This window comes from Xyrauchen texanus, chromosome 33 (assembly GCF_025860055.1).
Source record: "Xyrauchen texanus isolate HMW12.3.18 chromosome 33, RBS_HiC_50CHRs, whole genome shotgun sequence".
Taxonomy (NCBI): Eukaryota; Metazoa; Chordata; class Actinopteri; order Cypriniformes; family Catostomidae; genus Xyrauchen; species Xyrauchen texanus.
In genome coordinates this window covers 39,418,527-39,444,618 of record NC_068308.1, presented here as the reverse complement: position 1 = coordinate 39,444,618, position 26,092 = coordinate 39,418,527, and the positions used below count along the sequence as shown (strand labels likewise).

Below are 26,092 nucleotides of genomic sequence, written 5' to 3'. Positions count from 1 at the left end.
ATGCATTGTGAACGCATCTCTGAACATGCATTGTGAACGCAACTCTGAACATGCATTGTGAATGCATCTCTGAACATGCATTGTGAATGCATCTCTGAACATGCATTGTGAACGCATCTCTGAACATGCATTGTGAACGCAGCGCTGAACATGCATTGTGAACGCATCTCTGAACATGCACTGTGAACGCAGCGCTGAACATGCATTGTGAACGCATCTCTGAACATGCATTGTGAACGCATCTCTGAACATGCATTGTGAACGCAACACTGAACATGCATTGTGAACGCATCTCTGAACATGCATTGTGAACGCATCTCTGAACATGCATTGTGAACGCAACTCTGAACATGCGTCGTGAACGCAACGCTGAACATGCGTCGTGAACGCAACGCTGAACATGCGTCGTGAACGCAACGCTGAACATGCGTCGTGAACGCAACGCTGAACATGCGTCGTGAACGCAACTCTGCAGCATTAATTGCATTAACGAAACCCAATACAAACACAAAGTTGATAGCCTCGTATAAAAACTGTTTTCTATTCGTTTAAGCACCGACTAAGTGAAGTAACATTTTTAATTGTCTTTAGTTCTTAATTTTTAGGCTATTAATAATTTCCCACCTGCTGTCGTATGTCAAATGTTTGTTGGAGATGGTAAATGTTTGTATTTGGAATGTTGGTTATATAATAATTTTTTTTTATCACTTAATTTAAAGTGCAAATTGAAGTTAGAAATATTTTTATTTTCTCCTCAATTATTAACGCCCAATTCCCAATGCGCTCTAAGACCTCGTGGTGGCGTAGTGACTCAATCCGGGTGACTGAGGAGGACCCGACAACCCGCGCATCTTATCACGTGGCTTGTTGTGCCGTTACCGTGGAGACGCACCATCACCACACGCCCCACGCCCCACCGAGAGCGAGAACCAAATTATAGCGACCACGAGGAGGTTACCCCATGTGACTCTACCCTCCCTAGCAACCGGCCCAATCTGGTTGCTAAGGAGACCTGGCTGGAGTCACTCAGCACGCCGTGGATTCAAACTCGCGACTCCAGGTGTGATAGTCAGCGTCAATACTCGCGGAGATACCCAGACCCCAGAAATATCCTTTTAAGTTTTTTGTTTCAATAAATGAATTTCATTTTTAAAGCAAAAATATTCAATTATAGATGAAATATTTTTTGCACATCGCCCAGTCCTAGTGCTACGATCAGTTGTGGAGGATGACAGCCCCTGGTCACTGTATACTTTGTGTATGGAAAAGAGCAGCGTGAACATTATTCAAATGTTTTCCCTTTCATGTCCGACCAAAGAAAGAAGTTCATACTGGTTTTGAACCAACATGAGGGTGAGTAAATGATGACAGAATTTTTGTTTTGTAGCTGTCCCTTTAAAAACTGGAGTTCTGTTGTGCATTTTCTCACCCTATTGGAAGGAATGTAGGAATTTACTTTCAAGCGAGCTGCTTTATGGGGGATGAATATTTAAAGAGCGTATACAGAGAGACACACACACACACACACACACGTGCGCACAGGTGAAAAAAATTAGTTGTCATGCCGTGTGTGTGTGTGGTGTTAATTTCTTGCTTCTTTAAACTGTGTTGGAGGTATGAACATCTGCAGACTGTATGTGAGTCAGGGGGAATGGAGACACTATTCTTTACACGTCTTCCAGGGGTTCGTCCTATCATGATTCACTGTCCAGACATTGTGTGTGTGTGTGTGTGTGTGTGTGGCTCCCGTCCCATCAGTGTTCACAGACTCTTGGGAGTGCAGGGCGTAGATGGTGGTTATGGTACGTGCACTTGTGGTTACTTAAAGCAAGAAGCCACGAGAGGCTGTGTGTTACAATGATTTTACATTGTGTAAGGGGTGGAACTGGGCAATATGGCTACAGAATTATTCTCTTGATACTTTTCAGCCTATTGACGAAATTCAATAAATATCTAAACCGCAGGCATGGGACACTAAGGAATTTCGATATATCGCTAACCAAAAACCGATGAACCATATCGTATCCTATCTCGATATTTACTACATTGTTTTCCGTGCATGTGATCAGAAATGACCCGTCACACGTCATAATCTGTCCTATCGCTTGATTACACCACTACTACACTTTATCTACACTGTTTACAGGGTTCACACAAGGTCCTTTTAAGTGCTTACAATTAGCTTTTAGCAATATAATTTCTGGAATACCTGGATTGTCGCCTTGTTTTGATGAGAAGTGCTTGATTGTTTCCTCCGTGTAATGTGTGTCCATCAAACTTTCAGTGCATAAGTCTTAATATCCTTTCTATACTGTCAGATAAAAAAGTACAAATATATATTCATTTATCAACATCCAATGGATAAGCTCAATTGGGACTAAACCCTAAATGTATCCATACCTCAGCCTCAGTAGCAACAAATGTACATCTTGTGAAAAGTTGGCTAGCCTAGCGTGTGAGATCTGTCTCGCTGGTATCGTGTGATCGGTTTGGAATCGATTATCGGTCTCTGGTTGAATCTGTCCTTTTGAACTTCATATCTTCGGCCTCTTGCCGTCTCTGCTCGCGTGTGGGGTTGAACGATCGCTGCATCCTCGCTGAGATCCTAATTGTATCTTTACACATCCTGCAGTGGTGCCTCCCTCTGTGAGGCTGTTTTTGGCATTCCCTGCACGGTCTGTCCAGTTTTAGTACACTTGTATTGAAAGAGAGGTGCAATGTACAAACAGAATTAATGGGCATCCAAATGCAGACCGCACGCTAATGCGGTAAACGTTACCGCCTTGATTCTTGGTATTAACTTAGCCTCTGGACTTTTGACTTGGGGCAGACCGTCTGGTCCTCTTCGAAGAAAAAGTTTTGAGCTTAACTCATTTTAAAGTCAACTTGAAATGGCAATCACAAGCTAACATTTTTTCATTGCAATTACATGCAATAATTTGGTGCATGGAATAAAGAATAAAACGGCAATTTTCCGATTTTATAACTCACTATTGTGATTTAATTTAGTGTAATTGTGACTTTCTGGTAATTGCAAATTTTTATCTTGTAATTGTGGCTATTTCTATCAATTGTGACTTTATATCTCGTAATTGTGACTTTCTGGTATTTGCATATTTATATCTCGCAGTTGCACCTTTTTTTCATTATTGCAGCTTTATATCTTGCAAATGTGACGTAATTAAACTATTTCTAGATCTCTTCTTATATCTCATTTTAACTTTGCATCTCACAATTGCGACCATTTCTGGTAATTTGCGACTTTGTAACTTGCGAGTGTGATTTCTTTCTAGCAATTGCAAATAAATTTTTTGTTAATTTTGCGTATTTGTATCTCTTAGTTGCAATTTTATTGTAAATAATTGTGCAATTGTGACGGCATCTCATATTTACGTTAAAAAGTCACAATTGCGAGATATTAAGGCTAAATGATATTTTTTATTTTTTTTATTTTGCAATTACTACTATTTCTGTAATCGATAATTTATATCCCGTTTGTGACCTTGATTTCTATCAGTGGAATCTTTTTCTTTTGACATTTGTATTTTTCCCCATTCTGATGGTTGATGTGAACATTAATTGAAGCTCCTGACCCGTACCTGCATGATTTGAAGCACTGCACTTCTGCCACATGATTGGCTGATTAGATAATCACATGGATGATTGTTGGTGCCAGACGGCCTGGTCTCTAGAATTTATATGGTGCCAAAGTTAAAAACATCCAGTGAACGGCAGTTCTGTGGACGGAAACAGAGAATGACCAGACTGGTTCAAACTGACAAAGTCTATGATAACTCGGATTACCACTCTGTACAATTGTGCTGAGAAGAATATCATCTCAGAATGCTACTCTGAGACTACAGGTTGGCACTGTTTTGGTGGCATGAGGGGACCTACACAAGATGCGTCAGGTGGTTTTAATGTTGTGGCTGGTAATTGCGACTTTCATTGTGAGATATGGGCAGAATGATACATTTTTATATCCTCTTTCCTGTCGATTTCCAGCAAGCCTAGAAACGTGTTTTAAGACCGTAAATAGATTCACTTCTAATCTTGCCTGAGTTGGAACACAACAATTCCCAGTTCTGAGTTTCCCAGTTTGCCGTTTAGATAAAGTCCCATTAGACTGGAACACTCATCAGGCTTGTCTGTACAGGAGTATTTGTAGATGTGTGATGGCGGAGCATCAAAACCTGGTTATGTTTGTGCGTGTATTAGCATGATTTATGTATTAGCTCTTGGCAGCGGTGGGGATCTCTTGCTTCGGGCTGCCATTTGGAACGGCCGTGATCTTCTCTCGAGATCAGACCCTGAAGGCCACACAGTTGGATTCTGGTCTGAGGGTTGATTTTGCGGTGCTTTGTCAGCAGATTCCTCTGACCGCTTTAACGAGTTTTTAATGATTTCTTTTTGTGATCTGGAACTGTGTAAATGCCAGTTTCCGTGTTGCTTTGCCATGTGGTTTTGGTAGCCGATGTTTCAGATCAGATGTTTGTGTATATGTACACAGGTCATGTCTGGAGCAATGTAGTCAATATATTTATGATATGTTCAGGATGTTTTTGCCGGCTATAAAATTAAGCAATATTATATTGACATATACAGTCAAATATATGTTATACATTGCACTTTGAACACATGAGTGTGTGCGCAACTTAATCATTCATTTCTAAAGTTTTCAAACATGTTTCAAGGTGTATTTATTTTTTTATTTTTTTTATATAAATTTTATATTTAAAAAAATATCTAAAAAAAATGTTCTTCCCTTTTTCAATTCCCAATGCGTTCCAAGTCTTCATAGTGGCGTAGTGATTCAATCCGGGTGGTGGAGGACGAATCTCAGTTGCCTCCGCGTCTGAGACCGTCAATCCGCGCATCTTATCACGTGACTTGTTCAGTGCGTTACCATGGAGACGTAGCACATATGGAGGCTTCGCTATTCTCCGCGGCATCCACACACAACTCACCACACGCCCCACCGAGAGCGAGAACCACATTATAGTGACCACGAGGAGGTTACCCCATGTGACTCTACCCTCCCTAGCAACCGGGCCAATTTGGTTGCTAAGGAGACCTGACTGGAGTCACTCAGCACACCCTGAATTCAAACCCACGACTCCAGTGGTGGTAGTCGGCGTCTTTAATTGCTGAGCTACCCAGCCCTCCCCCTACTTTTTATTTATGTTTTTATTTGTTCCTCTTTTTCTCCCCAATTATGACATGCCCAATTCCCAATACGCTCCAAGTCCTCGTGGTGGCGTAGTGACTCGCCTCAATTCGGGTGCGGAGGACGAATCTCAGTTGCCTCCGCGTCTGAGACCGTCAGTCTGTGCCGGCATCCCCATGCACGCACGCGCAGGGGAGGGGGAACGAGGCGACGCGGCCGTGGTCGCGCCGGAGGTCGCTCGCCCCTTTCCCTCGCCCGCACCGGGCGCCCGCGTTGTGCCGGGGTTGTACGGGTGACCTCGCAACAGTCGAGGACGGACCGCCGCGGTCCGCCTCGGGCGGGGGGAGTGCCCGATCCAAGCACCTCACTAAACCATCCAATCGGTAGTAGCGACGGGCGGTGTGTACAAAGTGCAGGGACTTAATCAACGCGAGCTTATGACCCGCGCTTACTGGGAATTCCTCGTTGATGGGAAATAGTTGCAATCCCCAGTCCCGATCACGAGTGGGGTTCAGCGGGTTACTCGCGCCTCTCGACGCAGAGTAGACACATGCTGATCCACCCATTGTGTCGCGCGTGCAGCCCCGGATATCTAAGGGCAATAAAAATTGAGCATTTTTACTAGTTTGAACTTCGATTTATGATATCAGGAATGGACATTCCCACTAGTTACAATGTAATTATTAATATCAAAATGATAATTTTTACTAGTAAGATCATAGCTGATATATAAAATTGAAGTTTCAAATCGTGAGACATTTAATTATAGAAATGTGTAATTGTGTTATATAAATAAATAGGAGTGAATGGCAGATCATTGTGAAATTTTACTGTTGAAAATGCGGATATAAAGAATTGATTTTTTTACTGGAAGATATTCCATTTATTTATTTATTTATTTATTTAGATCTAGCATGGTTATTCCCTGCGAGTAATGACATCATTTATTTACTAAATTTTTACTAGTGCAAACCTGATAACTAATATAGAAAATTAGCATTTTATGTAAAAATGTATTTGTTGATATAATGCAAGTCCTTCCCATCATTAAATGTCAAGTATTCCGTATGTTTCTGGCCTTAATGAGTAAAGTCAGAAAGGTTTTATGTTTTAACTGAGAGCCACGTATAACGTTGAAAGTGTCCGAGTTATGCTCGCAAAGCTAAAGCTAAATATGCATTAAACACTGTTAATTATCCTCCTTTTACCAGGAATTGGAGAATTAGGATTATAAAATACACCATTGAGCAGCCAGGGCACAGAAAGTTTTATCTAAATTGAATTAATTGGCTGTGATTTTAGTATTTTGTCCCTGACTGTGCATGTAATTGGCCTGTTTTATGCTCCGCTGCTGCTTTTGTTAGAACAGTTTGAGTAAAGACAAATTATTCCGGCTAATTAATCTCCCGCCGCCGGCTGGTTTTTACTCGCATAAATTACTCCCCCTGATCTCATTTAAAAAAATGCAGAATTTGGGAGTCTGTGATTTTAATTTTTAATTCAATAATGGCTTAAATTGCTGCCTTTTTTTTTTTGGCTGTAGCTTTTGGGCATTTGAACACGACGGCTGGCAAAGGGAAGACTAAATGGGGCCCGCGGCAGTTTTGTAGTTTTAAATATAATTTAAAGCATTATATGAGGCAGAGCAGCCTAACTTTATAAGACACATGTTTAATCACTTGGCGTGAATAGTCATAGAAACACCTCTGGATTTGAGAATGAATGTCTGTCTGTTCCAAACAGACTTCATGCTGCTTAACTTTCACACAGCTTACCAGAGGTCAATTAGGGAATTGAATGACTGCAAACATCAGGCATACCTGGAGCAAACTTATTCTGTGAAGATATATTAAATATTATAGTATAGTCCTTCATATTACTTCACTGTGACCTGGACAGTCAAGTCTCTGATCACGAAATGTAAATGTAGCATTCGTGCATTTAAATATTTTCATCTGTGTGACATTTGTAAGATTTAGTACTTTTAATCTAAAATATCAAGGGTGGTTTTTTTTTTTTTTTTCTCTCAACATAGGAAACTGCTGAATAATCACACCAAAAATGATATTGGTAATGATATTGCACACAATGAGTTTCATTCCGTGTCATTTGAGGCATCATTGAGTCTGTGTCGTGTATTTGGCGCCATCTCCTGGTGGCCATATGTAACATTGTGCTTCATGTGGATTATCTAATGATCTATACATCTGATTATCTTGTGTGTGGACTCGTTTGAAAGATAATCACCTCCTCTAAATAATGATATGTGATATTTTATGTTCCGTTTATGTTTCGAGAAGTTCTAGGCGAAAACGTGGCATTTAAGCAACACCAACATAATTGTTGATTATTGAAAAATTACTTTCTAGTTTTCAAACGACACCCACTTTGTGTTGGTCTAGACTGTAGTTATTTAGTTATTTATTCTCTCCCCAATTTGGAACGTCCAATCCCCAATGTGCCCTAAGTCCTCGCGGTGGCGTAGTGACTCGCCTAAATCAGGGTGGCGGAGTATGGATCTCAGTTTTCTCTGCATCTGAGACCATCAATCTGTGCATCTTATCACGTGACTTGAGCGTGTTATATCTCCTATAGTGCGTGTGGAGGCATCACGCTATTCTCCGTGGCATCCACGCACAACTCGCCACGCGCCCCACTGAGAGCGAGAACCACTAATCGCGACCACGAGGAGGTTACCCCATGTGACTCTACCCTCCCTAGCAACCGGGCCAATTTGGTTGCTTAGGAGACCTGGCTGGAGTCACTCAGCACGCCCTGGATTCGAACTCGCGACTCCAGGTGTGATGGTCAGCGTCAGTACTCGCGGAGATACCCAGACCCCCAAAAGTATAGTTAGTGATATTTTGACGATTGTTAGCCCAAAGGGATAGTTCACCCCAAAATAAAAATTGTCATAACTTAATCGCAAATTTATTAATTTTTCACATAAAATAAGTGAATGGTAACTAAAGCTAAAAATCTGCCTAACATCATCTTTTGTGTTCCAAGAAAGGCATATGGGGTTTAGAACTAGATGAAGGTGAGGAAATAATGACTGAATTTAAATGTTTTACTTCAAGACTAGCAACATTCCTGCTAGTCCATAAACGGTATATTGGATTTCTTTCTGACATTCTGTAATCGCCACTGCAAATCCTTAAAATGTGTGATTGGTGCTGACATGATTGTTGTTCATTAATTTTAAGTCTCTGATTCATGTTTAACAGATTAAGAGCTGTAAATGTGATGTGGAGACTGAGGCTTTGAGACTGAAGAGTTTGCTGTATCTGGAGCGTTACATCTACCTGATCCTCTTCAACACTTACCTGCACCTGGAGAAGAAAGACTCGTGGCAGCGCTCGTTCGCTGACTGGATGCTTCAGGTGAGATGACATGTAGCCATCGCTCTATTTGGATGATTCACCTGGAATTTACAAGCTTATACAGGCATTCTTCCGACTGCTGCTTCACACGATGTTTCACAAGGCTTGTGTGCTGCTGTTGAGGCCAGCTGTGACTGACGGTAAACGCTGGAATTTACTGGCAATCCAAACGAATGAGTATCACCCCCTGTACAGAATACTGTGGTCATCATTCTCATGCAGCAATGCTGCTCTTACTGCACATGAGTGCAAATATAGTTGTGCGCCATTCAGAAGTGAATTGAGATATGTTGTGGATTTCCCGACTGAACACCTGTACAATGTACTTTACTAACGGGTTAATTACATCACTCATATGTATCCTGTTAAGTTGACACTAGCTATATCCACAGCATAAATGTAAATCTTACATCAGCACTAATGATGAAGACAATACTCTAAACTGTCTAAACGTGAAGAATTCACAACATGTTTGCATCTAAAAGTACAGTGGCAAGAGAAAGTATGTGAACCCTTTGGAATTACCTGCATATATGTATAAATTTGTCTTAATATCACAAGAAGCTTCTGCTGACGTGGACCAAGAAATCTCAGAAGACCTACGATCAAGGATTGTTGCTTTGCATAAAGCTGGAAAGGATTACAAAGTTATCAGGAAGAGTTTAGATATTCATCTGTCCACAGTGAGACAAACTGTCTATAAATGGAGATGATTTAGTACTATAGGTACTCTCACTAGAAGTGGCCGTTAGATATTCATCTGTCCACAGTGAGACAAACTGTCTATAAATGGAGATGATTTAGTACTATAGGTACTCTCACTAGAAGTGGCTGTTAGATATTCATCTGTCCAAAGTGAGACAAACTGTCTATAAATGGAGATGATTTAGTACTATAGGTACTCTCACTAGAAGTAGCCGTTAGATATTCATCTGTCCACAGTGAGACAAACTGTCTATAAATGGAGATGATTTAGTACTATAGGTACTCTCACTAGAAGTGGCCATTAGATATTCATCTGTCCACAGTGAGACAAACTGTCTATAAATGGAGATGATTTAGTACTATATGTACTCTCTCTAGAAGTGGCCGTTAGATCTTCATCTGTCCACAGTTAGACAAACTGTCTATAAATGGAGATGATTTAGTACTATAGGTACTCTCACTAGAAGTGGCCATTAGATATTCATCTGTCCACAGTTAGACAAACTGTCTATAAATGGAGATGATTTAGTACTATAGGTACTCTCTCTAGAAGTGGCCGTTAGATATTCATCTGTGCACAGTTAGACAAACTGTCTATAAATGGAGATGATTTAGTACTATAGGTACTCTCACTAGAAGTGGCCGTTAGAATTTCATCTGTCCACAGTTAGACAAACTGTCTATAAATGGAGATGATTTAGTACTATAGGTACTCTCACTAGAAGTGGCCGTCCAGCCAAGATGACTCAAAGGACACACCGCAGAATGCTCAATGAGGTATAGAAGATCCATAGAGTGACAGATAAAGACTTGAAGGAATCATTTGTACTGGTTAACATCTCTGTTCATGAGTCTACTTTACGAAAAACATTAAACAGGTGTGGTGTTCATGGTAAATGGTAAAGGTCTGCACTTATATAGCACTTATTTAAGCCTTAACGGTATTCAAAGCGCTGAGTCTCATTCACCAATTCACACACACATTCATACACCAATGGCGGCAGAGCTGCTATGTTAGGTGCTAGCTTGCCATTGGGAGCAACTTGGGGTTCAGTGTCTTGCCCAAGGACACTTCGGCATGTGGAGTCGTGTGGGCCGGGATTTGAACCACCAACCCTGTGATTAGTTGCCAACCTGCTCTACCAACTGAGCCACAGCTGCCCAGTGGCAGGACATCAAGATAGCATCACCCAAGCTCAGTTGGAGTTGGGTGATGCTGCAGGACAATGACCCTAAACATCGAAGTAAATCCACTACAGAATGTCTTAAAAAAAATACAATCTAACTTTTGGAGTGTCCCAGTCAGAGCCCAGACCTTAACCAATAGAGATGCTGTGGAATGACCTCAAGAGAGACACCAGACATCTTTAGAATATGTCTGAGCTGAAGCAGTTCTGAATGGAAGAATTATCCCAAATTCCTTCTGAATGTTGTTCAGGTCTGGTCCGCCTCTACCGGAGAGGCTTGATTGAGGCTATTGCTGCCAAAGGAGGATCGACCAGTTATTAAATCCAAGGGTTCACTTACTTTCTCCACAGAACTGTGAAAGTTTAATGGGATGTTCAGTAAAGACATGAAAGATTATAATTGTTCATGTGGTGTTATCTTAGGCACATTGTGTTTGTCTATACATGTGACTTTGATGAAGATGAGATCACATTTTATGACCAATTAATGCAGAATACCAGCTAATTCCAACATCTTCATTGCCAGCTGAGACCAGCAAACAAGCTTTTTTTCATCAGGGTTTGATTTCCTTTCAATCTAATATTTACCAAGACAGATAAACCGTAAGAATATCCATTTCAGAAAGTCAGATAGAGACTGTGCTCCACTGTGTGTGAAGCGTGATGAGCTAATAAAGTCTCATTCAGCGGATCTGTGTTGTGCTCTTCTGCATGAATGCTGCATGGACCTTTTGAACCCGAGAACGATATCAGACTTGAGACTCGTGATGATCTCTTTGAAGGCATCAGAGCATGTAGATACTCTCTTCTTATGATGAGCTGCTTGTGTTTATATATATATATATATATATATATATATATATATATATATATTTCACATCGTAACTGTTTAGCATGACTGGAACACTTCACCATTCAGCATACCGGACCACAGCTTTATAATTCACATTTTGAAACCCAATTATTATCCAGAACCATCAGGCCTGGAAACATGTTTTCTATCCAGTTGAGCAGGGTCAAAGGTCAGCTCCAGTGCCCGTTTCAGAGTCCTCTCTACATTGTAGAACATTACCAGAACGTTCTGAAGCTGTTTGAGGACTCGGAGCTCAATGCACCATTTTTTGTTTATATGTGCTGTTGGATTTTGCCTGTCAGCATCAGAGTTAAACCGATCAGTACTCAATACTGGATCAGAATGAGTCCGATGACCCTGCTTTCACATGCACAAGATTTACTGTGCAGCGGAAAAAGCTCTCAGAGACACTTAAGAGGAGTTGTTTGCACAAAAAGTAAATATTTACTCTCCTTTGAGATGCTCCTTTTGTTCATTGATGAATGCTGAAGCCACTGTTTTTGTCAATGAAATATGGTATCTTTTTTTTTTTTTACTGCCAAGTTTTATAAAGAACAAAACAATTCTCATATGACACGCCATTTTCACATGGCATATTTCTATATGGGTGTTTCTCAATTTCAGGCACTTTCACCACTGTGGACTAATAGAAAGTAGTCTCATTAAAGGGGACCTATTATGCAAAATGCAGTAGTGCGAGTAATGAGTATGCAATAAATGTGAGTTTGCAGTGTGTGTACACAACAACCCTACTATGATCAGTCTTTCTTATATTTCTATTCATCAAAATGTACAGTTTTAATTTCTGGTCTAAAGTGACGTCACGTTAGATCAGGCCTCACCCACGACTGGTGATGGACTCCGCCCCATTATCATAGCTCCTCCCCTGAGTGATGGACACACAGTCCTGGAGCAGATACAGTGAGAAGAATAATGTCTCATAAGAGTCTTCATGTACTTCATGTGTCACTGAAGACGCAGCGGACAAGCTGGACTGCTAATCTGGCATCCTGGGCATTTTCCCAGTGGGCCGACGCAATTTGGGTGCGATCATGGGCAGACTGACCATCGGGAGAACCGAGCGGGCCGGTGGGTCAGCCGCGACACGGCAAAATGGGCCACGGTGAGCAAACATGATCCGCCGCGTTATGCAGAATGGACCACAAAACGGTGCCGCGATATGCAGAAAAGGACCGCGAAACACCCCCCGCTCCACTTTTGGGCCGGTTACTATGTAAAATCCCGGGCCGATTTCTCTTCCCAGTCCTGTCTGAACTCCGGTATTTACTCTGTCAGTCATATCGGTTCTGATTTGTTGTTGCTATAGTAACCGAAGCACGAACTGTAAAGGCACAGCCCTCTGCCTGAAAGGGGGCGGGGAGCAGCAGCTCATTTGCATTTAAAGAGACACACGAAATCAGCGTGTTTTTGATTCCACTCAAAAAGAGACATTTATAACATGATATAATAAATGATCCGTGAGCTGAAACTTCAGACACATTCAGGGGACACCCGAGACTTATGTTACATCTTGCAAAAAGGGGCATAATTTCACACTCTCACTAGTTGATTTAATTTGTCTACTAATAATGTCCATCAGTGTTTCTTCATGCATCACAGGAGATTTGTCATATTTGTGTCATTTCCAGCACATCTCAAATTCTGTTTTGTGTTTATAGAATTCTGTGCTGGAAATGACGCTGATGGAAATGACATTTAAAAAAAAAAAAAAAATGTTAATTTTATGTATTTTATGTGTTGATGTATCCTAAATAAATGAAATAATTTAATAATAATAATTAAATTATGTAATAAATAATAACTTGTATTTTATTTGACATATATAATATTATTATTTGTTCATTATTAATTATTATTAATCCTTTCTATTATATTATTTAATATCTAAAATAATATTTTAACTTTTTGCGTTATTTTCCAAAATCACAGCTTGATTGGAAATTATGCAAAGTAAAAATCTTGACATTTTTCTTGATTTTTATTTGTTTTGTTTTCTTTATTAGGGGGCAAAATTGTTTGGTTAGGTGGAAATAATGTCACAACTGCAGGAAACAATTGCAGAATTTATTTGAACAATAAATAATGAAATGGTTTGTTTTATTTCACTCTTTGTTTTAAACATTTCATAACTTATGTTTTGTCATAGTGTAATTATTTGGAAGTCTGTGTCTGGTACAAGCTAAAATGGTCACATTTCTATATTAAATACATTTGAAATGTACCAAAAATAAATGATGAAAGTCTGGTAAAAGGTTTGCAAATCAGTTTTAATGTGAAAGCAAAAAGGTTGAAATCGTCCCCTATTACATGAAAGAGCCTGAAGTTGAAGAAACACCCACATGTGAGATCATGAGTCACGTTTGAGTGCTTCGGCAGAGGGAACGGCTTTTAGTGAGTACTAACTCACATTTCAGTCTGACACAAAGTGATCATATGTCTTTAGAATTACTTAAATAGTGCACAAGTTGTACGGGGCCTCATAACAGCTGCTCGAACATTCTTCAAAATACCTTTCAACAAAAATAAAGAAAATAATATAGGTTTTGATCAACATGAGGGTGAGTAAATGATGACCGTTTTCATAGTCACGTGTTTAAGTTTTTTAACCCTCCTATTGCATTCAAAGTGTGAATACACATTGTGCATTGGTCGGTCAGTTTTGACCCGGTGGAGTTTTAAGCTTATAAAACATTCATAATCCAATTGTTTTCATCGAAATCCATATTGTAACTCATTGTTAACCTCTTCTGTTCATACATGTGAAAAGATCTATATTTTTGGTATGTTAAATGAAAAATATAAAAAAAAAAATATGAAAAAATGTTAAAATATGCATTATCTACAGCTAAACCAGTGTGATGCATATATATATATATATATATATATATATATATATATATATATATATATATATATATATATATATATTATTGTTGTTGTTGTTATTGTTGTTATTATTATTATAATTTTTTTTATTAAGGTTTATATGAAATTGCATTTTAAAATAACGTTGCATTAAATGTATATAAATATTTAAAGTGAGAATTTCTAGTAATTCTCCTATTAACTGAATATGAAGTATTTTTAAGAAAAAAGCCAGAATTGATGCCCGGTCAAAATTGACCCGGGAACACAAATTAATAAAAATGGTTCTCTTAAATCATTTCTCTTAAAATCAGAAATACAATTATTATGTTCATTTTGATAGTCTTGACTATGTCACAAAGTTTGGTTCCTGTATGAAAAACAATGTGGTATTTAAAAATGATGATTGACCTCTACCGGGTCAAAAATGACCGAACGCAACAGGAGGGTGTGCTGGACCACAGACTCGCTCTCACTGCAGACAGTCTGTTTGTCAGTAGATTTACGGCAGCTAATATCGTCTGTTTGTCAGGATTTCTCTTCCTAAAGTGAACCGAGAATGATGAATGGTTTTCTGCTCACACAACATCTGCGCTCGCTCGCTCTTCCTCTGCAGCCGTGTGTTTGTCTGCGCTCTTTCTTCATTGTGTTCAGTGTTTGTTATTCTTATATTCGCACTGAAAGCGTGTGATTCTGATCTCAGAGCAGTGTTGTGTTTCATCCATGAATCCAGAGGCATTTGACAACATAAATACTCATTCATCATTACGCCACAAATGCTGTCGATTGAGTTGTGTTGAGGAGACTGTCCTCTGCCCTGGATGTGACCTCTGGGACGGCGGTACATGGTGTCTTTAATTTGTATGGCCTTGACTTTTTTCAGCTGGTTTTACAAGCTCTGGCTCTGTTGACACACTGGAGCAGCAAAACCAAAGTAAACACAACCGGATAGATTGTGTTTTTGCATGTGCAGGCGTCTTTTTTCTTTACCCCGTCATGACCAGATGCCACCAGTTCACCAGCAAATTATCCTGAATGCGCTCCAAGAAGAGTTGTGCACAAATTTAGCAACAAAACTACATTTCTGCATTCATTTTAGACTAAATATGCTGATTTATTCCATGTTATACAGTGCATTTATTCTTCACAAAAATTTTTTTTTTTTAATTTATTACGTTTTTGCACACAGTTTTTCTAAGTAAATCTTAATTGTATAAAGATAAGTACAGTCTTAATGGCATACAATGGCAAGAAAAAGTATGTGAACCCTTTGGAATTAGCTGTTTTTTGCATTAATTGGTCATAAAATGTGATCTCATCTATATTAAAGTTACAAGTTTAGACAAACACAATGTGCTTAAGCTAACAGCACGCAAACAATTATAATCTTTCATGTCTTTATTGAACATCCCATTAAACATTCACAGTGCTGTGGAGAAAGTAAGTGAACCCTTGGATTTAATAACTGGTCGATTCTCCTTTGACAGCAATAACCTTAATCAAGCCTCTCCGGTAGAGGCGGACCAGACCTGAACAACATTCAGAAGGAATTTTGGATCATTCTTCCATACAGAACTGCTTCAGCTCAGACATATTCTTAGGATGTCTGGTGTCTCTCTTGAGGTCATTTCACAGCATCTCTATTGGGTTAAGGTCTGGGCTCTGAATGGGACACTCCAAAAGGTGGATTTTCATTTTTTGAAGCCATTCTGTAGTGGATATACTTCTACGTTTTGGGTCATTGTCCTGCTGCATCACCCAACTTATACTGAGCTATGCCAAACATAGTGCTGCGTGTTCTTCACAAACAATTCAACCTTAGTTTTATCAGTCCACAAAACATTTTCCCAGTAGTGTTGTGGAGTGTCAAGGTGGTCTTTGGCAAACTTCAGGCGAGCAACAATGTTTTTGTTGGAAATCAGCGGCTTCCTTCATGATGTCCTGCCATGAACACCACACCTGTTTAATGTTTTCTGTATAATAGACTCATGAACCGAGATGTTAACCAGTTCCAGTGAGTCCTTCAAGTCTTTATCTGTCACTCTATGGGTCTTCTATACCTCATTAAGCATTCTGCGGTGTGCCCTTTGTCATCATTGCTGGATGGCCACTTCTAGAGAGAGTACCCATAGTACTAAATAGGGCTGAAATGATTAGTCGACATTGTCGACACATTTTAATTGTCGAATAGTCGTTTGATCTCATTTAACATAACATAGTACATGAGATCACATTAAACTCTAACGATGATGCGTAAGAGCAGCTCACAGTCCAGATGCACTCTAAACTTTCCAAACAGCTTCAGATGATGTAGATCACAAAGTATGAGTGAATTAAAATGCAAAAATACAAGTAAGTAAATACAGAAGCACTCTCGTTGTGGAATAAGTGGAGCCGGAGCTCTTTAAAGGAAACGCCCCCCGAAGTTACATCTTAAATGCAGTTTTAAAGTGTTATAGCTCTATTAAAGTTCAAATTCTAAGGAAGCAGATCATGTAAATAACTACAAACTCCGAAACTGGCATTTCTCTTTGTGTGATCAGCGCCTCTTCTATGAGTTGAGCGAATGTCCCGATCTAAGGGAGAGAGATTGAAACTGCACTCTGTCACGGGACGCTCATCCCTCGAGCGTGCACACTTAATGCAGCTAGACTATAACGTGATGACTCAAGACTTATTAAATCATTATATATGTGTCACTGTGCGTTTCTTATCATGAAGAACATTGGCAATACGCAGCTTTACTAATAAGAGGGAGCTTATTTTTTTTGTGAGTTAAAGATGGATTGAAGTGAACAAAGATGAGAGAGGTGTAGTCTTCGCCCCATTATACACGGCAACAAAATATGCTTTTGATTTGTTTTTGTTTTGGCTTGTTTTCCAATATAAATATCTATAAATCCTTTAAAAAATGATGCATTCACTTGAGAAGCAGCATATCAGATATTTAGACTTGCTTTTAGAGAATAGATCTTGAATAGAAGTATATTTTGTCTTTACTGTACTCGCAGAATTATAACCAAGTATAAAATACACTTATATACAAAATACACTTATTTAAGATACATTCTCTGAAAGCAAGTCTAAATATCTTGTATGCTGCTTCTCAAGTAAATGTATCTTGTTTTAAGGATTTTTTGACCATGTTAAATGGAAAACAAGACAAACACTTTTTTGCAGTGAATTTCTTTATTGAATTAAACTTAAGTCGTTTTTACGGTTATTCAGTGCATGTCATTTAGAGGTATTTTGAAAGATTTTGTCCTCTTTATTGTTAGTAAGCTTTTAATGTCATTTAATACTACCTTTTAAAGTCAGGACACAAGCAGAATAATCGGTTAAGAGCTAATGATTAATCGGTGCAATAATCGCTGAATAATCGTTAGATTAATCGATTATCAAAATAATCATTATTTGCAGCCCTAGTACTAAATCATCTCCATTTATAGACAGTTTGTCTCACTGTGGACAGATGAATATCTAACAGCCACTTCTAGAGAGAGTACCTATAGTACTAAATCACCTCCATTTATAGACAGTTTGTCTAACTGTGGACAGATGAATATCTAACGGCCACTTCTAGTGAGAGTACCTATAGTACTAAATCATCTCCATTTATAGACAGTTTGTCTAACTGTGGACAGATGAATATCTAACGGCCACTTCTAGTGAGAGTACCTATAGTACTAAATCACCTCCATTTATAGACAGTTTGTCTAACTGTGGACAGATGAATATCTAACGGCCACTTCTAGTGAGAGTACCTATAGTACTAAATCATCTCCATTTATAGACAGTTTGTCTCACTGTGGACAGATGAATATCTAACGGCCACTTCTAGTGAGAGTACCTATAGTACTAAATCATCTCCATTTATAGACAGTTTGTCTAACTGTGGACAGATGAATGTCTAATCTCCAAGATTTCTTTGCAACCTTTTCCAGCTTTATGCATATCAATAATTCTTGATCGTAGGTCTTCTGAGGTCTCTTGGTCCACGTCAGCAGATGCTTCTTGTGAATAGGAAACTCAATGTTTGAGTGCTTTTTATAAGTCAAAGTAGCTTTAACACACACCTACAATCTCCTTTCATTAATTAGATGCCAGGTATGCCAACTCCTGAATCTAGTTAACTTTTGTTGACGTCATTAGCCTAGGGGTTCACTTACTTTTTCCACAGCACTGTGAATGTTTAATGGGATGTTCAGTAGATACATGAAAGATTAAATGTATATATGTGTGTTTGTGTGTTTTGTTTAGGTGGCAGCTCCAGCTGGAGTTTATGACCTGTTGAATCGGCTCGGATTCTCTGAGTTTGAGGACCTGAGAGACTCAACTCTCTCTCGTCTACGTCATCGCTGGATCCAGCAGAACCGCCACGGTCTTCCGTTCCGAGGAGAATTCATCTGAGAGAAACACCAGCGCCCGAACTGTTTATATACTCGTTTACGTCCTCTGTTTCCATTACTATTGGAAGTCATTTTATCGTTTGCATTCACAGGAAATCTGCGTCTGGTTTCACTTTCACCATCTCAAAAGACTTTGATATAGTTTAATCGGAATGAAACACCACTGTGAGGAACTTTTTATATATAGGTTACATATTTTAGTTAGCTGATGTTTGCATGAACATTCATGAGATATCACACCTGTGGACTTGTTATGCAAGATTGTTTTTCCATGTTGTTTATTAATGCCTTTTGTAGTTTCCAACTTGTCCCCATATTTCTCTCCATGCTGATGTCTTCTCATCGATTATTTACCTATTTTAATTTTTCCTGGACTTATGTCAAGTAGCTTAGTTGATTATTTGATGTGCCTTTTCTTGTCATGACTTTTATTATTCATTGTGTTCTTTATTAACATTTGAAGAGAGGCTGTGGAAACTGGTGTTTGTTTTTATAAATGTACAGTTTTCAAAATGAAGACTTCGGCAGTCTCCATTAAAAACAACTTTAGTACATTTTGATCTGGTTCAATTCTTGAGTATAAAACACAAATCCATTTACATTTATGCATTTGGCAGATGCTTTTTATCCAAAGCGACTTACAGTGCACTTATTACAGGGACAATCCCCCCGGAGCAACCTGGAGTTAAGTGCCTTACTCAAGGACACAATGGTGGTGGCTGTGGGACTCGAACCAGTGACCTTCTGATTAACAGATATGTGCTTTAGCCACTATGCCACCACCAATTCCTTTTGGTAAAAGCGTATAAAACCAAAAGCCAGCACGATTATGGCAATTCTGATGATTAAATGTGACAAATTACATTTACATTCAATTACACAAGATACACACAATAGTGGGACCTGACTATCACTACTGGAGTCACAAGTTTGAATCCAGGGCGTGCTGAGTGACTCCAGTCAGGTCTCCTGAGCAACCAAATTGGCCCGGTTGCTAAGGAGAATAGAGTCACATGGGGTAACCTCCTCGTGGTCACTATAATGTGGTTCTCGCGCTCGGTGGGGCGTGTGGTGAGTTGTGCGTGGATGCCGCGGAGAATAGCGTGAAGCCTCCACATGCGCTACGTCTCCATGGTAACGCACTCAACAATTTTTGTGGGTTCTTTGCACAAAGCTATCGTATGACTTCAGAAAACTTCCACAATGCATTGTCTTTTAAAAAGCATTAATATTACGACACGCTTTGGAAAATGATAGGAAACCGAAAACACACCAGTTTTGTTTGAAAATTCCCTTTTGATTAAACATCATCGTTTTGAAATGGAGAGCGTTTTCAAAATGCTTTCGAAATTCCATTCTAGTGTGGATGAGAGGCGTATACTTGGTGGAATCTGTGTGTTTTTTCTCCCAATTTGGAACGCCCAATTCCCAGTGCGCTCCAATTCCTCGTGGTGGTGCAGTGACTCAATCCGGGAGGCGGAGGAGGAATCTCAGTTGCCTCCACATCTGAGACCGTCAATCCGGCTTGTTGAGCGCGTTACCATGGAGACGTAGTGCGTGTGGAGGCTTCAAGCTATTCTCCGCGGTATCCGTGCACAACTCACCACACGCCCCACCGAGAGCGAGAACCACATTATAGCGACCACGAGGAGGTTACCTCATGTGACTCTACCCTCCCTAGCAACCGGGCCAATTTGGTTGCTAAGGAGACCTTGCTGGACCCTGGATTCAAACTCGTGACTCAAGGCGTGGTAGTCTGCGTCAATACTCGCTAAAGCTACTCAGGCCCCGAATCAATGCGTTTTTAAACATGAATGTATTTCTGTGGATGTGGCCTTGGAATATTCCAAATATTATTCGATGGCCACGTTCGCACTAAACTGTTTTTGTTTGAAAATGTATCGATTACGTTGTGTTCGCTTGACCTCTCATCCACACCGGGACACCGTTTTCCTCCACTGAAAAATGTGGCTTTCGAACAGCACACTCCATAACCGCGTACTGCAAAAAACAATGACCAAAATTAAACTGAATAGTGTAAAGTTATTAATTCTTAACTATAATTCTAAATATTGCTATTCTATATTATATTTTCTGTAAAGCTGTTTTCTAAGATGCACTTTACTAAATTAATTCTCTGTATTTAAAGGTTCTGTCTATAATACAGAGAAATATGAAGGAAAAATATTATTTATATTGCTTCGTGAAAGTGTTTTTGAAGTTGGCTCTAAGCAGCAGGAAGTTGCATTAGCAGTATATACCATGTATATGTACCATATGGCTCTCTTTGCACGTAAACACCCATAACGTATTCTTACAAGCACTTTAATAGCACGAGGCATGTGGAGTCGCCAAGCAGCATCCTGATGTATTCAGATGGGGATTGCATCATGGATGGGATTAGATGCTCATTAGAGGCGCTTCAAGTGGTTTTTGGTTTTTAATTGTCTGTGGAAACGCTGGAGACACTTCCCAAACACTCACTGGCTTGAACGGGGGCATTTTCTGTGATGTCACAGAGGCAAAATACTCGACAAAGCGCTCTCATGCACACACAAATAGACGTGAGGTATTCTCCCAGACTATTGCTCATGTTTAGAGGTATTGATTTGAACAATCCCCTTCCATAAGTATCCATTATTCACCAATAATCTAAAGGTTTGCTGAAGCTTCAGGTCCATTGGTGCCAAAACGGCATTCATTTGGTGTGTAGCAACCAAAAAGGCACCATTTTTTAATTCCGGATGCGCTTTCCAAAGTGTGTGGTAAGGGAGAGCGGTTTCCGCTGAGGAAAGTGTCGTTCTAGTGAATGAGAGGTGTAAACGTAGCGATACCAATGCGTTTTCAAACTAAAACGTGTTGGTGTGGGCGTGGCCTAGCGATGTATGGGCTTGGAACAGCATGAAGGTTGACTGGTGGGGGTGGGGGTAGTCGTGATTGTAAATGAGAACACCCCCAAAGTTGTTGACTGGGGGGAGTCGTGATTGTAAATGAGAACGCCCCCAAAGTTGTTGACTGGGGGGGTGATTCTAAATGTGAACGCCCCCAAAGTTGTTGACTGGGGGGTGGTGATTCTAAATGAGAACACCCCCAAAGTTGTTGACTGTGGTGGTGATTCTAAATGTGAACGCCCCCAAAGTTGTTGACTGTGGTGGTGATTCTAAATGAGAACGCCCCCAAAGTTGTTGACTGGGGTGGTGATTCTAAATGAGAACACCCCCAAAGTTGTTGACTGTGGTGGTGATTCTAAATGTGAACGCCCCCAAAGTTGTTGACTGGGGGGGGTGATTCTAAATGAGAACGCCCCCAAAGTTGTTGACTGGGGGGGGTGATTCTAAATGAGAACACCCCCAAAGTTGTTGACTGGGGGGGGTGATTCTAAATGAGAACGCCCCCAAAGTTGTTGACTGTGGTGGTGATTCTAAATGTGAACGCCCCCAAAGTTGTTGACTGGGGGGGTGATTCTAAATGAGAACACCCCCAAAGTTGTTGACTGGGGGGGTGATTCTAAATGTGAACGCCCCCAAAGTTGTTGACTGTGGTGGTGATTCTAAATGTGAACGCCCCCAAAGTTGTTGACTGTGGTGGTGATTCTAAATGAGAACGCCCCCAAAGTTGTTGACTGTGGTGGTGATTCTAAATGAGAACACCCCCAAAGTTGTTGACTGTGGTGGTGATTCTAAATGTGAACGCCCCCAAAGTTGTTGACTGTGGTGGTGATTCTAAATGAGAACGCCCCCAAAGTTGTTGACTGTGGTGGTGATTCTAAATGTGAACGCCCCCAAAGTTGTTGACTGTGGTGGTGATTCTAAATGTGAACGCCCCCAAAGTTGTTGACTGGGGGGGGTGATTCTAAATGAGAACGCCCCCAAAGTTGTTGACTGGGGGGTGATTCTAAATGAGAACGCCCCCAAAGTTGTTGACTGGGGGGGGGGTGATTCTAAATGAGAACGCCCCCAAAGTTGTTGACGGGGGGGTGGTGGTGATTCTAAATGAGAACGCCCCCAAAGTTGTTGACGGGGGGGTGGTGGTGATTCTAAATGAGAACGCCCCCAAAGTTGTTGACTGGGGGTGATTCTAAATGAGAACGCCCCCAAAGTTGTTGACGGGGGGGTGGTGGTGATTCTAAATGAGAACGCCCCCAAAGTTGTTGACGGGGGATTCTAAATGAGAACACCCCCAAAGTTGTTGACCCCTACCCCCCAAGATTCCGCCCTGGGCGACTGCCCATGCCTAAATTCGCCAATTGAGTTTAGATGAATATGAGCTCATTTAGCCACAAAAAAAAACAAAAGCCTGCAGGATGCCGTTTTCTGAAACCTTTCCACCGTAAAGTGTTAATGTTAGAATAAGGTAACCGTTTTGAGTAGATCAAAGTGTGGGCGTCCAGTCTCCCGTCCTGCACTAGGATTAATACCATCTGTGCAATACGCATGAGGAAAATAAACCCCTTCATTCAAGCACACGCTCCCTCATTCAGCTTTGAAACTCTGATACTCCAGATCTCTGCTCGCAGCACAGGTTTATCTGCAGGTACGGAAGCTTTTAGGGGTTTTATCAGTTTGTGAGCTCTTAGATGAACGAAAATGAAACCAGAGTGCTGCAGATTAGAGACGTTCAGTGCCAGAGACGGAGTGGAACGGGACAAGAGAGAGCAGAATTAAGCTTGAAGAGATTCAAGGCTCTCGTTCTGATTGAAAGTTGAATTCCCTCTGCCCTAGACTTAGAATTACAAACATCTTGGACAACTTTTGAGCCACTGTATAAGGCAAACTCTGTTATTACATGGCTCATTGTATAATTTATGGTACATGTGCTGTTCATTGATGATAATTATACATTTTCTAACCATAATATCCCATTTGATCCATTAAGAGCATCTTATTATATTCCACAAATATTTTGTGCACCTCATGTTGCTTTGAAATTGCCTTAATTGACGTTTTTAAAAAGAAAAAATGGTGTATTCCAAAACCATGTGACCAGCACAAAGTTGAGTGTCCTTTCATTTAAATTTTTTCAAGATTTTAACTACAATATCATATTACCAAAGAGAATATGAATTGACTGCCAACCATTGTTATGGTTAGCAATATTTGTATGATTTTAATATATTCAAATTTTAGGTTAACCTGCTCAATAAATGACATGTGGTTGGCCAGGCAAAGCCTATGTGGCACTTCTGTTCTACCCGCTCTGTACAGGACTCGAAACCGTGTCTATGGCATGGGAGGGGGGTGCGCTAACAAGGAGGCTAAAGGCTACATCCTCTAGCGTCAGGCGCTAAGGCACCTCTTGAGGTCAGGAGAGTGAGGTTTATACACATTGCACAACTATCTGTTTGCTAGCCACCGTTACATTAAAAAAAATTCAGCTTATGTAAAAAATATGGGGTGAAAGTGAGATTTGAAATAACCGTCAATCCGCGCATCTTATCACGTGACTCGTTGTGCATTACACCGGGAAGGCTCACAGCATGTGGAGGCTCATGCTACTCTCCACGATCCACACACAACTCACCACACGCCCCATTGAGAGAACCACTAATCACCACCACGAGGAGGTTACCCCATGTGACTCTACCCTCCCTAGCAACCGGGCCAATTTGGTTACCCCATGTGACTCTACCCTCCCTAGCAACCGGGCCAATTTGGTTACCCCATGTGACTCTACCCTCCCTAGCAACCGGGCCAATTTGGTTACCCTATGTGACTCTACCCTCCTTAGCAACCGGGCCAATTTGGTTACCCTATGTGACTTTACCCTCCCTAGCAACCGGGCCAATTTGGTTTCCCTATGTGACTCTACGCTCCCTAGCAACCGGGCCAAATTGGTTTCCCTATGTGACTATACCCTCCCTAGCAACCGGGCCAATTTGGTTTCCCTATGTGACTCTACCCTCACTAGCAACCGGGCCAATTTGGTTACCTCATGTGACTCTACTCTCCCTAGCAACTGGGCCAATTTGGTTACCCCATGTGACTCTACCCTCCCTATCAACCGGGCCAATTTGGTTACCCTATGTGACTCTACCCTCCCTAGCAACCGGGCCAATTTGGTTACCCCATGTGACTCTACCCTCCCTAGCAACCGGGCCAATTTGGTTACCCTATGTGACTCTACCCTCCTTAGCAACCGGGCCAATTTGGTTACCCTATGTGACTTTACCCTCCCTAGCAACCGGGCCAATTTGGTTTCCCTATGTGACTCTACGCTCCCTAGCAACCGGGCCAATTTGGTTTCCCTATGTGACTCTACACTCCCTAGCAACCGGGCCAATTTGGTTTCCCTATGTGACTCTACGCTCCCTAGCAACCGGGCCAAATTGGTTTCCCTATGTGACTCTACTCTCCCTAGCAACCGGGCCAATTTGGTTTCCCTATGTGACTCTACCCTCACTAGCAACCGGGTGAATTTGGTTGCCCTATGTGACTCTACCCTCCCTAGCAACCGGGACAATTTGGTTGCTTAGGAGAAACTGGCTGGAGTCCCTCAGCACACCCTGAATTCAAACTCACGACTCCAGGTGTGATAGTCAACATCAATACTCGCTGAGATACCCAGACCCTTGGTTTTATTATGTTTGTAACACTTTTGTTCACTTTCAAAATGTATGTTTTTTTTCTTCTACATATTCTTCCTTTAAAGTTATTTGTCTCATATTTGCATGTGTGAGAGGATCAGAGAGTGCGTGACCCAGAAATCTAGTCATTTATCCCTCTAATAACCAATGTATATCCATTTTGCATTTTGGCAGACACTTTTATCCAAAGCAACTCAAGTTATAAATGATATTATGTATCTCTTTAACGTCTTGTTTGAAGGACTACATGTGTGTTTGTGGTGCTGTAGAGTTGCAGAGTGTGGCGTATCAGACGGCATCTGTAGATAAACCTCTTTAGAGAGCACAGCGCTGTGGATAATATGGCGGCTGGTGCTCTTTGAAATGCTTTCCAGATCCTCTGAGCTGAAACTCGAGCCGGCGCTCCAGAGACGGGAAGAATAAGCAAAACAAAGGAACGCATTGAGGTGAGCGGCCCGAGCGGAGGAATGAACTCCATGATTCCTCTTGCAAATGAGAGAGGGAGTGACTCTTCTAGGGTAAACTGCGTCTGTCTCTCTCCAAACGGTTTTCTGTGCGAATGAACGCGACGTCACCACTAGAGAAACCTACAGTATTTATCTACTAGTGCTGAGTGGGTGGACAAATCCCATCTACAATTGAGGGGTAATAATTTACAACACAAAATGTGATGCTACCATGGAAACAATGGGCCGCATCTGCATGCCCACCATATAGAGCACTCCAGAAGTAAAAGAAATCAAATTCATTTTCTGTGTGGAATTTATTTGTAAATAAGCCTTCAAAGACAGACCAATCGTTGTTAAATCAAAGTATATACTTCTGTTGAAGACATCAGCTTAATATTATTTAGAAATTATTTTAGAAATTCTCAGCGAGTATTGATGCTGACTATCACACCTGGAGTCGTGAGTTTGAA

The 26,092-nt window shown here is 40.7% G+C and overlaps 1 protein-coding gene across 4 annotated transcripts in view; it reads left to right on the top strand.

Moving 5' to 3' along the window:
* LOC127626463 (paladin-like) overlaps positions 1-19,138 on the top strand; it is a 101,215-nt gene extending 82,077 nt beyond the window's left edge. For all 4 annotated transcript variants that reach the window (XM_052102248.1, XM_052102249.1, XM_052102247.1 and 1 more), the window contains exons 19-20: positions 8,395-8,550; positions 18,442-19,138. In XM_052102248.1, the coding sequence (XP_051958208.1) occupies positions 8,395-8,550; positions 18,442-18,591 (306 nt within the window). In that variant the 3' untranslated portion in view covers positions 18,592-19,138. The remainder of the gene's footprint in view (positions 1-8,394; positions 8,551-18,441) is intronic.
* Positions 19,139-26,092: the final 6,954 nt, after the last annotated feature.